This window comes from Hemitrygon akajei, chromosome 7 (assembly GCF_048418815.1).
Source record: "Hemitrygon akajei chromosome 7, sHemAka1.3, whole genome shotgun sequence".
NCBI lineage: Eukaryota > Metazoa > Chordata > Chondrichthyes > Myliobatiformes > Dasyatidae > Hemitrygon > Hemitrygon akajei.
This window is the reverse complement of record NC_133130.1, coordinates 107,627,448-107,641,461: the sequence shown is the minus strand read 5'-3', so window position 1 is coordinate 107,641,461 and position 14,014 is coordinate 107,627,448. Positions and strand designations below refer to the sequence as shown.

General features: G+C 40.4%; 1 protein-coding gene across 3 annotated transcripts in view; it reads right to left on the bottom strand.

Moving 5' to 3' along the window:
• wtap (WT1 associated protein) overlaps nt 1-14,014 on the bottom strand; it is a 47,736-nt gene that overhangs the window by 14,299 nt on the left and 19,423 nt on the right. For all 3 annotated transcript variants that reach the window (XM_073051652.1, XM_073051654.1, XM_073051655.1), the window contains one exon: nt 5,299-5,426. In XM_073051652.1, the coding sequence (XP_072907753.1) occupies nt 5,299-5,426 (128 nt within the window). The remainder of the gene's footprint in view (nt 1-5,298; nt 5,427-14,014) is intronic.

Genomic DNA, 14,014 nt, shown 5'->3' with positions numbered 1-14,014 from the left:
ATTTAACTTTTGCCTTTCACTCTTTTTTTGTACTGCTTCGTTCTTTACTAGCCTACACACTCTTTTAATTGCATCCTTATACATGTTTTGGCAACATCCTCCAGATAAAAAAAGTCATCGGCCTGAAATGATAACTTTAATTTTCTCCTCAAACACATTGCCTGGACTGAGCACTTCCAGCATTTGTTTTTTTTAAATTATCCACTGTATTCTGTTAACTTCTGTGCTAATTTTTGAGGATTTTTATATTGTTTTAAAACAATGAAGATTGTAACAAATATTAGGAAGTAGTCAGACTGAAATGGGCATATACAGCAGTTGATATTAATGTAAAACTGTGAAAATATGTATATTGGAAGGGAAGAGATAAGAGATTGAGTTTGTATATGGAAACACACAAATCTTTGAAGATGGTATAACTGCTATTCCACATCAGTAAGTACATGGGACTATAATGAGAAAGTGTACAAGTCCAAGAGGGCTTTGCTATATGTCTGTAGATTATTCCTCCACTTCAACTTGCACCTTAAAACCTCACCGAGTGAGCTTACCAGACTTCAGATATGTGATGAGAGTAAAGAAAATTGAAACTGTTATTCTTAAGAGAGGAGAAGGGCAATGTATTCAAAAATTATGAAATGTATTGATAACAACTTCCGCCAGCAGGACGGTCACAGTAACCAAAAGTGATAATGACGAGTCAGAGATAGACCATAGAAACAGGCTCTTCAGCCCACCAAGTCCATGTTGACAAGATACTCAGTTACATCAATTTATTTTATTAGTCGTATCGCAAATCAGAATGGATGGATACAAGTCCATTCTGAGCTGATCCTGATTTCTTGTATTGAGCCTGCACCCTCAAAAACCCTCGCCCCTCTAAATACCTATCCAAGTGCCTTTAAATAATACTACTGCGCCTATCTTAACCACTTTCCCTGGTAGCTTGTTCCACATACTGACCACCACTGACATGGAAAATTTGCCACTCGGGACCCTTTTTCAAATCTTTCCCCTCACACTCTAAACCTCTACCTCCTGGCTTTGAACTCCCCTACCCAGCGGAAAAGACATTTACCATTCACCTTATTTACGCTTCTCATAATTTTAGACATTTCTATAAGGTCACCCCTCATTCTCCTAGGTGCCAAGGAATTCAGACCTAGCCTGGCCAGCCTCTCCCCATACCTCTAGTCCTGGCAACATCCACATAAATCTTATCTGCACTCTTCAAGTTTAACCACATCTTTCCTACAACAGGACGACCAAAACTGACAATATTATTCCAAGTGCAGCCTTCCAATGACATATACAGCTGCAATATAATGACCCAACTCTTATATTCAATGCGCTATTCTCGCCAGATTCAACCATTCACCTACCTACGAGAGGCAAATTACAGTAGCCAATTATATAAACAAGCACAGCTTTGGGATATGGGAGGAAACCCACACAATCACATGGACAGCATGCAACCTCCATGTGGAAGCTTTGGAAGCACTGGCCCTGGATTGGTGGAGTTGCAAGGTAACAGCTTTTCTAGCTGAGTTCCTGTGCCACCCTATGGATAGATTTAAGAAAATGAAAAAAAGAGTAAATGAGATTGGACTTTTACCCCCTCAACAGATTATGATGTGGAATATATTACCTGAAAGAGCAGAATTGATTACAACTTTCAAAAGAGAAATGAATATATACAGTCAATAAAGAAGGTAGGCAGGGTAACAGGGAAACTGTTGGACAATTTGGCAGTTCAAAGGCAAAAGTAAAAACCACCAGACTGTAGAAACCCACTAATCCAAATATATTTTAAAAATACAAAAACAGTGATGTTATGTATTTGAAAGAGCAGAATAGTTGGAAGGCAGTAATCCCCATTGCCCTTCTATCTCTGACTTTTCACAAAATGTGTACAATATTGGGGCACCATGTAGCCTAGTGATGTAATTACAGCTCCGTGCACTAATAGGTTCTAGATAATGCTTCTTATTATAGACCACAAGATATAGGAGCAGAATTAGACCACTTGGTCTATCAAGGTAGCAGTCAAGCTTTATTGCAATCTTTGCCTTCAAATTTATGTCTACATGTTTGTGTTCTATCTTTAAGTACTGAAGAGTATTAAAGTAAAATGATCCATTAAAATGGTGTAATAACAAACCTCAATTTTGCAGGGAGTCTCAAGGTGCAATTCATTCATTGAACATGAGTATTACCAGCATTTAACACCATCCTCAACTGGCTAAGAATAGGACCACTAGATTTTCCCATAGTTCCATTATTTTTAACTGCTGGCAAAGTAGCCATAAGGTTTCCAAGACAGTAGGTCTGAGACACCGAAGGGGATCTTTCTATGGTGTTTTCCACCTTTTTCTTTCTTGGAGGCACACTTTCTGATTTTTCAACTTATCTTCAGTGAGTTGCTGCAGTGCATTTTGTAGATGTACACATGTAGATGCAGATGTACAGCCTGTGATATAGCCCATGGAGGCCAATTAGGGAATTGCTGTGTCTTGATGCACCAACTTCGAGTGTTGTTGGGATTGCATCCCTGAAGACAAATGGAAAATATTCCACGCTCACTAGTACCTTAAACATAGTGGAAAGGCTTTGGAGATCAGGTGAATTAAAGCACAAACTATTCAACATTCTACATTTATACACTGATTATGCTGCTGATCCAAAATTATTCCTGGATATTGATCATGGTGATGATAGATAAGGAGGTAAAGGAAAGAAGGATTTTGTTACGTTAATGTAGCTGAACAGTGGGCTTTGTGATATTATTGCAACATAATGTAAAAATTTAGCATGGGAAAAAAAATCCTGTTAGCTTTTCACTAACTTTTTAGTGGTGGAAGTAAGAAGTTAAAAAAATAAATTCTGCAGGAATTGAAAAAAATCTTGAATACATCCAAGAAGAAAGCATGTTTATTTCTAAGTGCTAAAGAGATCAAGAAATATGAAGAAAAGGTGGGAAGAGGAATGAAGTGGATAATCACCACAATCATGTTGAATGATAGAGTAGCTCGCAATGATCCACTTGACTTCACTGTTCTTATTTTCCATGCTTCTATTTCACTGGTAAGGCTCCTTGCTGCCATCAATAGATTATGGAAAATAAAGAAAAGCTAACCCCATTACACACTGAAAGTACTCATCAATTTTATTTTAGTTTTGGAAGAACCAATCTACTTATGCAGGCTCAATCCATTTTCTGCAAGACAACCACCTATGAAAAATACTCATCTATCTTATCCAGCCCCAAATTACCACACAGGTGGCAAACTGTCCTTAACTGCAGTACTCGAGTGACCTTTCCCCTTCTGTGAACTTAGACAGCAAATATTTACAGCCTTGAATTGGCAAACCAGCACCACTGAAGCAGAATATAATCTGTAGATGTGAACTTCCCATGATTCAGGACATTTACAAGGTCAGGTGTATAAAAAGGGCCTGTAGGATCACTGGGATCCCAAGTCATCCCAACCACAATCTATTCCTGCTGCTACCATCCGGGAAGTGGCACCACAGCACAAAAGCCAGGACCAACAGGCTCCAGGACAGCTTCTTCCACCAGACCATCAGACTGATGAACTCACGCTAAATTGAGTGTACTCTATATTACACTGACTGTTCTATTTATTATAAATTACTATGATTGCACATTTAGACAGAGACGTAACATAAAGAGTTTTTACTCCTCATGTATGTGAAGGATGTAAGAAATAAAGTCAACTCCTTGTATGGGGTGGTGGTGAGAGGGGTATATGCATGGATTACCGAGTAAACATATTTCTCATAGAGTGCCAGAAGACTGCATTACCAATACTGTTAACGAGCTAAAGGGAATGAACTTTATGAAGTTCTTTCCATTCTACTGCCCATGAATTTTGAACTTATTAATTAAAAAGGAATTGGCTAAATAAAGTTAAAATAATCATGACATACAAGAACTGGTGCCTGATGCACTATGTACTTTCAACACGGAAGGAAATAAAGATTGTTGAACAGCTGGAGTGCTGGGGAAGGGCAAATAAAATTGAAAGGAAACTTACCTACTGAAAAACTAAGAACGTCTGCTCATAAATATGCCATTTTAAAGCACACTGGACTAAAGTATTAATAGTGTCCTGAATTAAGGAAAAAATACACATCAAACTGTATCATCTGGGTGTAAACACTTCTTAAAGCAAAACTTGGTTCCATGTTGATAGGAATATTATATGGGACATTTCTGTACAATTATCAAAGTGAACCCTTGAAAGCATTATTTAAGTATACATTTAGTGCCAGATGTATTTGAGTTCAGTTAAGTTTAAATGGACAAATTTTCAAAAAGATCTGAGGGTGTGGCAACAGCTTAAATTTCTCAGGTGAGACAATTAATGCTGGGTTTCAAATATTTCTTCTAACCCACTCCCAAGTGGGCAAAAAAAGCAGAAGAAATACTAAGATGTTATTCTTTACCTAGGTGTTTATATGGTGACTTCATTTCTTTGCAACTGTGAATAAATTAGAGCTGTACTTGTTGAAATAGAATACTTCAATGTCCAAACATTACAGCAACATATTCGTCTATTTGCATCTTCTGTTGATGCAATTTTTGCATCACTTCCATATTGTGGAAAAAAGAACAAGGACCACAAGGAATTGTAAATGTAAAGACACAACAAACAGTAGAAAAGGGGAGTTTTTAAAAGGGTTATCAAAATTTAAAATTTAGATATAGATGCATTAAAAAAGAAAAAAATTATAATTTCCTTTGCATATTGATGTGCTATAAGGAGTAGAAATATGCTATAATGACAGGTTGGACAAACTTGGGTTTTTTTCTTTACAGCAGTAATAGCTGAGGGGAGATCAGTTAGGAGATTAGGAGAGACATAAATTTAATGTGAGAGAGGATTAAGTTTGAAGTGTATGTGCAGGGCAAGTGTTTTTTTAAAAACAGAGAATGTAGGGTGTCTGGAACGTACTGCCATGGTGGTAGTGGAGGCAAATATGACGAGGTTTTCAAGGGACTCTTACACAGACGTATGAATATGCAGAAAATGGAAAAACGGAAATTGTGTAGGCAAGAAGGGATTAGATGGGCATAGCTGAGCATTTGATTACTCACTTAATTAGTTCAGCACGACATTGTAGGCCGAAGGGCCTGATCCTGTACTGTTCAATGCACATTGTCGGCTCTATTCCATTCTTATTCAAGAACTGGAATCCAGTACAAGAGACTCCTTATTGGTATACACTAGCACCTAAGTTTAAAATGATTCACATGCAATAGAAAGTACTCACCGTACACTCCTGCATTTCATGCTCCTTGGTGGCTAGCCGCATAAGCAGAATGTTCTCCCTTCGGGCTGACTCATGTTGCTGCTGTTTTAGCTTCTCTTCTGACTCTCTTAATCCACTTACATCATTTGCTGTTGATGGATAGAGTGCAAACAAATATACATGATCAAATCTTTGTTCAAAATATTGCTTTAAATATGTTTTCAAGAATACATTTCTTACATTACTTTTGGTTATATAAAATATATCACTGCAAATTCTGAAGCAGATTTTGTATGTATTGGTACAAGTTTTAAAACCTTTTACTCTAAAAATTACTGCACACAGCTTCATTTCATGCTGGTTTTATGCCAGTGAGATCTCAAGAATTTTAACCTTGTACACAATTTACAGGTTAGACAATGTTCAAGATTATTTTCTTTAATAAAGAAAACACATCAACTTTCTGATTGTAGGCAACATACTTCACACAAAACTAACCTCCCATAATCTTGGGAGCCACTCTTCAACAAAAACAGAGATCAGTGATGAAATCCCCCATTACCTTCTGTCTACCATCATACCTATCAAGGTGATTGAAGATCAAGACTTCATATGTTGAACAAAGCTTAGTCTACTAGACAAAAGTAATCCCTGCCATCCTATAAGCTTTTGACATTTGGACTAACTACATCTCAAAGCAATGCACTGGTTCCACCAATGCAGATTTTAGTCACTGAGTCATAGAGAACTACAGCACTGAAACAGGTCCTACGGCCTGTCTAGTCCGTACTGAACCATTAATCCACCTGGTCCACTAACCTGCGCCTGGAGCATAGCCCTCCACACTCCTCCCATCCATGTACTTATCCATATTTCTCTTAAATGCTGAAATCAAACCTGCATTAACCACTTCCACTGGCAGCTCGTTCCATAGTGAAGAACTCTCCCCTCATGTTCCCCTTAAATATTTCACCTTTAACCTTTAGTTCTAGTCTCTCACAAACACAGTGGAAAATTCCTGCTTACATATGTTCTATCAAATCTATCCTCATTCTCCTATGCTTCAGAGAATTAAGTCCTAACCTATTCAACCTTAAGGATGAGCTTTAGGGAAAGTCCTTGTCTTGGCAACATTCCTGTAATTTTTCCATGTACTTGTTCATCCTATTGATATCTTTACTGTAGGTAGATAGTCAGAACTACATAAAACACTCCAAATTAGGTCTCACCAATATTTTATACAAATTCAACATAACATTAACTTCTGAACCCAATACTTTGATTTACAAAGGCAAAGGTGTCGAAAGACTCCCTTTACTTATCTGCCTGTCACACCACTTTCAAGGAATTATCTATCTGTTTTCCCAGATCCCATTGTTCTACCACATTCAATACCCTACTGTTCACTGTGCAAGCCCTACCTTGGTTTGTCCTACCAAAACATCTCACACTTGTCTAGATTAAATTCCATCTGAGATTTTTCAGCCCCTTTTTCCAGCTGGTCTGATTCTTGCTACAAGCTTTGACAGCCTTCCTTGCTGTGCACCACATCCCCAAAATTGGTGCCATTTGCAAATTTGCTGATCCAATTTACCACATTATCATTCAGATTGTTGATAGAGATATTAATCTAAACCTTCCTTCCAACATAACCGTCTATTTTTTTCACCCATGTGCCTATCTGAGAGCTCTTAAAATATTCTTAACATATCTAACTCTACCAGCACCCCGGCAGTAAATTCTACACAGACACACACCAAACTACTTTTGTCATTCACCCGCTATATTTTCCTCCAACATCTGAAAAGTATGCCCATTCACATTAGCCATTTATGCCCTGGGGAGAAAAGTCTCTGGCTGTCCATTCTACCTATGCTTCTTATCATCTTGTACACTTCTATCAAGTCCACCTCTTACCCTCCTTTGCTCTGTTTCTCCACACTGTTAAGAATCCTGCCCTTAATCCTATAATCTGTCTTCGTTAGACGTTCAAAAGTGTATCACTTCATACTTTTCTGGATTGAACTCCATCTGCACTTCTCAGCACAGCCCTTTGTAACCTACAACATGCTACACTGGTGGTCACCAACCCGTCGATCGCGATTGACTGGTCGATCTTTAAGACTTGCCCAGTAGATCCCGAAAAAAAATACACAAATACTGTTGAGAGATTGTTTCTGGGTTGCGGGGTTTTAGTTCCGTTCTTTCTGCCCAGTGCGCATGCCTGTAGCTCCCCCGCACTACAGTGTACTTCAGTGGTCAATATGATTCAGATGCACTTTTCCTCATTCCCTGTCACGCCTATTGTTGAACTTGAACGCACGCGAGGTCATCAGTCGCCTAAACACTGTGACACCCTCCCACCGGGGATCACTGGTTGGCCTCGGGCTGCTGGCGGGAAGTGCCGCTGCTACTGGCCTGGATTGCAGACAGATGGGCACCACCTCTAAACCTGTTTAGCACACCGAATGTTCGTGGGGAACTCGGTGCTAAAATATTTGCAGACCTCATTCGGGCTCAGGGTTTCGTAAATAGCGGAGCAAACCGGGCTGCCATCTTCTGAAACAAACTTTGGTCCGCCGATAGATCTTACAAGACTGTGACCGCTGCGGCCCCGGCACAGGGACCTCCAGCCCTTACCCTGTCCTCTCACCCCACCCACGACTAGCTGCACCTGGCCAAGGTGGTTGGCAGCAGGCGAGCGGGAGGCTGTGTTTCAGGCCTGGAGGCAGTCTAATGAGGCAATGAAGCCCTCAAAACTGTTTCGGCACCTTGAGTCCAAGCACCCTGCACTTAAAGGCAAACCTGTTCAGTTTTTTTTTCAGCGGGAAAAACGTGAGCAAGCGGGACAGAAGCGAAGTGCTGAGAGCTGCAAAAACTAAATTGCGGAATAGACAGGACATAAGGAACCTGCTTCGAGTATCGCTGTATTCTGGTCGTGTTTAACACCCAACCCCCACCCCCGGTCAGCAAGAATACTGTCAATATTAAACCGGTCCACGGTGTAGAAAAGGGTAGGTACCCCTTGTGTTTATACATCATTTCTACTTCTGGGCTGCGGGTTTTACTTCCTTTTCTGCCCCAGTGCGCATGCGTGTAACTAATCGATCTGGGGTCGATCTTGCCTTTCACTAAGGCCAAGGTAGGGGATCTTGGGCCTAGAAGGTTGGTGACCACTATGCTACACTATCCACATTCACCACTAACCTTGGTGTAATATGCAAACTTACTAACCTACCCTTCCCACTTAAGACGACTTCTTCATCCAAGCCATTTATAAAAATCACATAGAACAGGGCTCCCAAAACAGATACCCGTGGAACACCACTGGTCACCAACCTCCAGAGAGAATACCCTCCATCTACTACACCATCTGTCTTCTGTGGGCAAACCAATTCTGTATCCATACAACCAGGTTTCCTGGATCCCATGCCTTCTGACTTTCTGAATGAGGAATCCTGTCAAACATCTCACTAAAATCCCTATACACATCCACTGCTCTACCTTCATAAATCTCAATCAGGGTTGTGAGGCATGACCTTCCCCTCACAAAACCATGCTATCCTTATTAAGACTATGCTTCTCCAAATGCTCATGAATTCGGTCTCTTAGGAATCCCATCCTTTACTTTGCCCACCACTGACATAAGACTCACTGCTTTTTTTATTCCCAGAATATCCCTAATACATTTAAAAAAAACATTTGCCAGCTCCAATCTTATGGTATTACTGCAATGGCCAGTGGGGATGCAAAGATCACCACCAAAAGCACAGCAATCTCATCCCCCCGCTACTGTAGTATAGACTGTCCAGCCCTGAATCTTATCTATCCCAATTTTTTTCAAAAGCTCTAGTACATTTTCTTTCTCAACACTGACATGTTCGAGGACATCAGCCAGTTTTATGCTGTCCTCACATTTGTCAATGTTCCTCACTGGTGAATACTGAAGCAAAGTATTAATTAAGAATCTCTCCTACCTTCTCCAACCCCAGGCATATTTTCTTTTTTCAAAATCACTGATCAGTCCTACCCTCACTCCAGTTTTCCACCTGTTCTTCACATATTAGGTTTTTCTTAATCCTACTCACCAAGGCTTTTTTTCATGCTTTTTCATGTCCTAGCTCTCCAAAGTCCATTCTTAAACTTCTTCCTGACTAACTTGTATCTTTCTAGAGCCCTGTCCCATCCTTGCTTTCTAAATCTTAAGTCTGCTCCCTGTCCAAGTAAACGGTAAACATCAGGAAGTTGCAATCAATCTTCAAAATGCTCAACCACCGAGTGATCTGTCACCTGACCAGATTCATTGCCTAGTACCCGATCCACTGGCTTCTCTGAGTCGGGGTGCCTATGTATCATGCCAGGAATTCTTCCTAGACACACCTAACAAATTCTGCCTCATCAATATTAGGGAAGCTGAAGTAACCCATGACAACAACCCTTTTACTTTTGCACTTCTCCACTATCTGCCTCCAAATCTATTCTTCAGTACAGGTGGCCCCCACTTTTCGAACATTCACTTTATGACAGCTCGCTGTTACGGAAAAAAGACACCTGCTTTATATGTGTGTTTACCCTGAGAAAGACTACCATGACCGTGAAGCCTTGTGCGGACAGTTGTATGAGCATGCGTGTACGTGCCGATTTCTCCTCCCTCCAAATCGATTTTGGCTCGCTGTCTTCCCGATTTTGATAAGTGAAACTACATTGTACATACAATATTTCTACTTGATATAGGCTGTATATTTATCATATCATTCCTGCTTTTACTATATGTTAGTGTTATTTGGTATGATTTGGTAGTTTTTTTTGGGTCTGGGAATGCTCAAAAATTTTTTCCATATAAACTAATGGTAATTGCTTCTTCACTTTACGACATTTCAGCTTACAAAGTTTCATAAGAACGCTCTACCTTCAGATAGCAGGGAAAACCTGTACCACTGTTGCTATGGGGCATCTACAGAAAACTCACAATTGTTCCCTTCCTGACTCCCAACCACACAGACTCAACAGACAATCCCTCCATGACATCTTCCCTTTTTGTAGCAGTAACATTATCCCTGATTGGCAATGCCATTCTACCACCTCTCTTAGCTTCCTCCTGGTCCCCTTTGAAACATCTAAACCCCCAGCATCCACTTGAAATCCATATGCCATTCCTCAATCCATCCCTAACTGATCAAGATTTCTTCGCAATTCATCATACCCTGCTTCACTATTAACAAGACCCCCTAATTTAGTATCATCAGCAAACTCGCTAATCGTACCACACACATTTACATCCAAATTATTTACATAATTAATGAATAACACCAATCTCTTCACTCTCTGCTAGTTACAGGCATCCAGTTGGAGAATCAAATTTCAATCCTCATCATCTGATTCATATCATCAAGCCAATTCTGAATCCACCTTGTTACAAGCAAGATAAAGGGGATGCAGTGGATGTTATGTATATTTGGACTTTTAGAAGGCCTTTGACAAGGTGCTACATGAGGCTGCTTACCAAGTTAAGAGCCCATGGTATTACAGGAAAGTTACTAACATGGTTAGAGCATTGGCTGGTAGGAGGTAGTGAGTGAGAATAAAAGGATCCTTTTCTGGTTGGCTGCCAGTGGTGTTTCACAGGGGTCAGTGTTGGGACCACTTCTGTTTATACTGTACATAAATGATTTAGATGATGGAATAGATGGCTTTGTTGCCAAGTTTGCAGATGATACGAAGATTGGTGGAGGGGCAGAAGTACTTAGGCAGATTAGGAGAATGGGCAAGAAAGTGGCAAATGAAATACAACGTTGGAAAATCCATGGTCATGCACTTTGGTAGTAGAAATAAATGTGCGGACTATTTTCTAAATGGGGAGAAAATCCAAAATTCCGAGAAGCAAAGGGGATTGGGAGTCCTTGTGCAGAACACCTTAAAGGTTAACTTGCAGGTCTTATTGGTGGTGAGGAAGGCAAATTTGTCATGTGCTTTTGTGATATTATTCTGGAGGAACGTTGTCTCATTTTTTAACTGCACTGCATTTGTGGTTTTTAAATGACAAAAACTGAATCTGATCTGATATGCCATGTTAGCATTCATTTCAAGAGATCTAGAATACAAGGCCAAGGATGTGATGCTGAGGCTTTATAAGGCACTGGTGAGGCCTCACCTTGAGTGTAGTGAACAGTTCTGAGCCACTCATCTGAGAAAAGATATGCTGGAATTGGGAAAGGATTCAGAGGAGGTTCACAAGGATGATTCCAGGAACGAAAGGGTTATCATACAAAGAAGGCTTGATGGCTCTGGGTCCGTAGTCACTGGAATTCAGAAGGACAAGGGAGGATCTCATTGAAACCTTTCGAATGTTGAAAGGCCTAGACACAGTAGATGTGGAAAGGATGTTTCCCCACGGTGGGAGAGTCTGGGACAAGAGGACACAGCCTCAGGATAGAGGAGCGCCCTTTCAAGACAGAGATGCAGAGAAATTTCTTTAGCCAAAGGGTGGTGAATTTGTGGAACTTGTTGCCACCTGCAGCTGTGGAGGTCAGGTCATTGGGTGTATTTAAGGCAGAGATTGACAGGTTCTTGTTTTGACATGGTGTCAAAGGTTATGGGGAGAAGCCCATGAACTGAGGTTGAGGAGGAGAAAAAGAAAGGCTCAGCCATGATTGAATGGTAAAGCAGACTCGAAGGAGCAGATGAAGCCATCTGGTCCAATGTCTTATGGTTAGCTCTGTTATCTAACCTTCCAGGGCAGCTTGCCAAGAGGGACCTTGTCAAAAGGCCTTACTAAAGTTCATAGAGACAAAATCCACGCTCTACCTTCATCTACCCTCTTAGTTACCTCTGCAAAAACTCCAAAAGATTTGTCAGACATGACCACCCATGCACAAAACCACATAGACTATTCCTGATCTGGCTTTAACAGTAGTAATAGTAGATTATTAAAAATAATTCCTCTGCAATCTCCAACAGCACAGGAGCACCACATTGCTGTGGGTGTAATCCCTGCTCTACTCGCTTTACACCTATGACTGTGGCTAAGTACAGCTCCAACACCATATATGAGTTTGCTGATGACACCACTGCTGTGGGCTATTATCAAAGGTGGTAATGAATCAGCATATAGAAGGGAGATTGAAAATTTGGCTGAGTGGTGTAATAACAACAACCTCTTACTCGATGTCAACAAGACCAAGGAACTAATTGCAGACGTCAGGGGAGGGAAACTGTCCATGAGCCAGTACTCATCAGAGGTGGAGGTCAGTAACTTTAAATTCCTGGGTGTCACTATCTCAGAGGACCTGTCCTGGACCCATCAAATAAATATTATTGCAAAGAAAGCACAACAGCGTCTCTACTTCCTCGAGTCTACGAAGGTTTGGCATATCATCAAAAACCATGGCAAATTTCTATTGATGCGTGTTGGAAACTGTGCTGACTGGCTGAATTACACCCCTGGTATGGGAACACCAATGCCTTGAGCTGAAAATCCTACAAAAGATCATGGATTCGGCCCAGTGCACCATGGGTAACACCCTCCCAACCATTGACCACATCCACATGAAACATTGTCATAGAAAAACAGCACCCATCATCAAAGATCCTCACCACCCAGGTAATGCTTTTTTCACTGCTACCATCATGTAGAAGGTACAAGTGCCTCAGGTCTCCCACCAGCAGGTTTAAGAACAGTTATTGCTCCTCAACCATCAGGCCTGTGAACAAAAGGGGACAACTACTCTCATTCTATTTCTGGTATTCCCACAACAGTGGCCTCACTGAAAGGACTCTTTATCTTGTTATTTCATACTGGTTATTTATTGCTATTTATTTATATTTGCACTTGCACAGTTTAACAGTTACTGTTCTACAGATTTGCTGGGTATACCCATAGGAAAAAGAATCTCAGGGTTGTATATGGTGCCATATATGTACTCTGATAATAAATTTTACTTTAATTTTGGTAGTGTTTGACTTGAGTGTGGCACTTGTTGCTATTGGAGATGAATTTCCCCAACACCAGCACATTACTACAGAGACCCTGTGTTCTGGACCCACCCATCTTGACATGCATGGCTTGGTTACATTCATTTGGTTGTTCTACTCCTGCTACAGCCACTGAATTCATTCCTAGAATGTCAACAATTGTCCCTCATGACTTTTAGTGAAGCTTCCCATCTATCACAACCATTTCATACCTTAATAATCTTGTTTAAATTTAGCAATGCAGCTCAAACTGAATTACTTATTTTGGGGTTTGTTCCACCTCCCTTTTTACATAGTATATCAATCTTCTGTCACTGATCCTTGCTTGCTTTGGTTTGCCAATTATTTTCTTTTTGAAGGTGATTTTGTAGTAAACGCCAAGTTGAGGATTTATTCTTACAACACTTCTGCTAATGCTCTCAATACCCGAGCTCAATTTGCTCATCCTTTTCGATTTCTGCATTTACAATCAATTTTCAAACATTCCATGTTAATTTGACACAGTAATTTCTTTGCCTGAGGTTTAGTTTAAAAAAAAATTCAGTCTCAGCCTGTCCTACTCGCCTACAGGAGTGAACTATTTGCATCTATTTCTGTTATTTTGGTTTTTAGTACTAAGATGCACTTCTACTTTTATATCCTGGATTGAAAGATCCAGAAGTGAGTCTTTGTAGTTGTTAAGTACCCAGTGAAAAGGAGTTTACATCCTTTGTGCTGATACAGTTCATAATCTGCACTACTAGTTTCTTGCTTTTTCCACCACCAA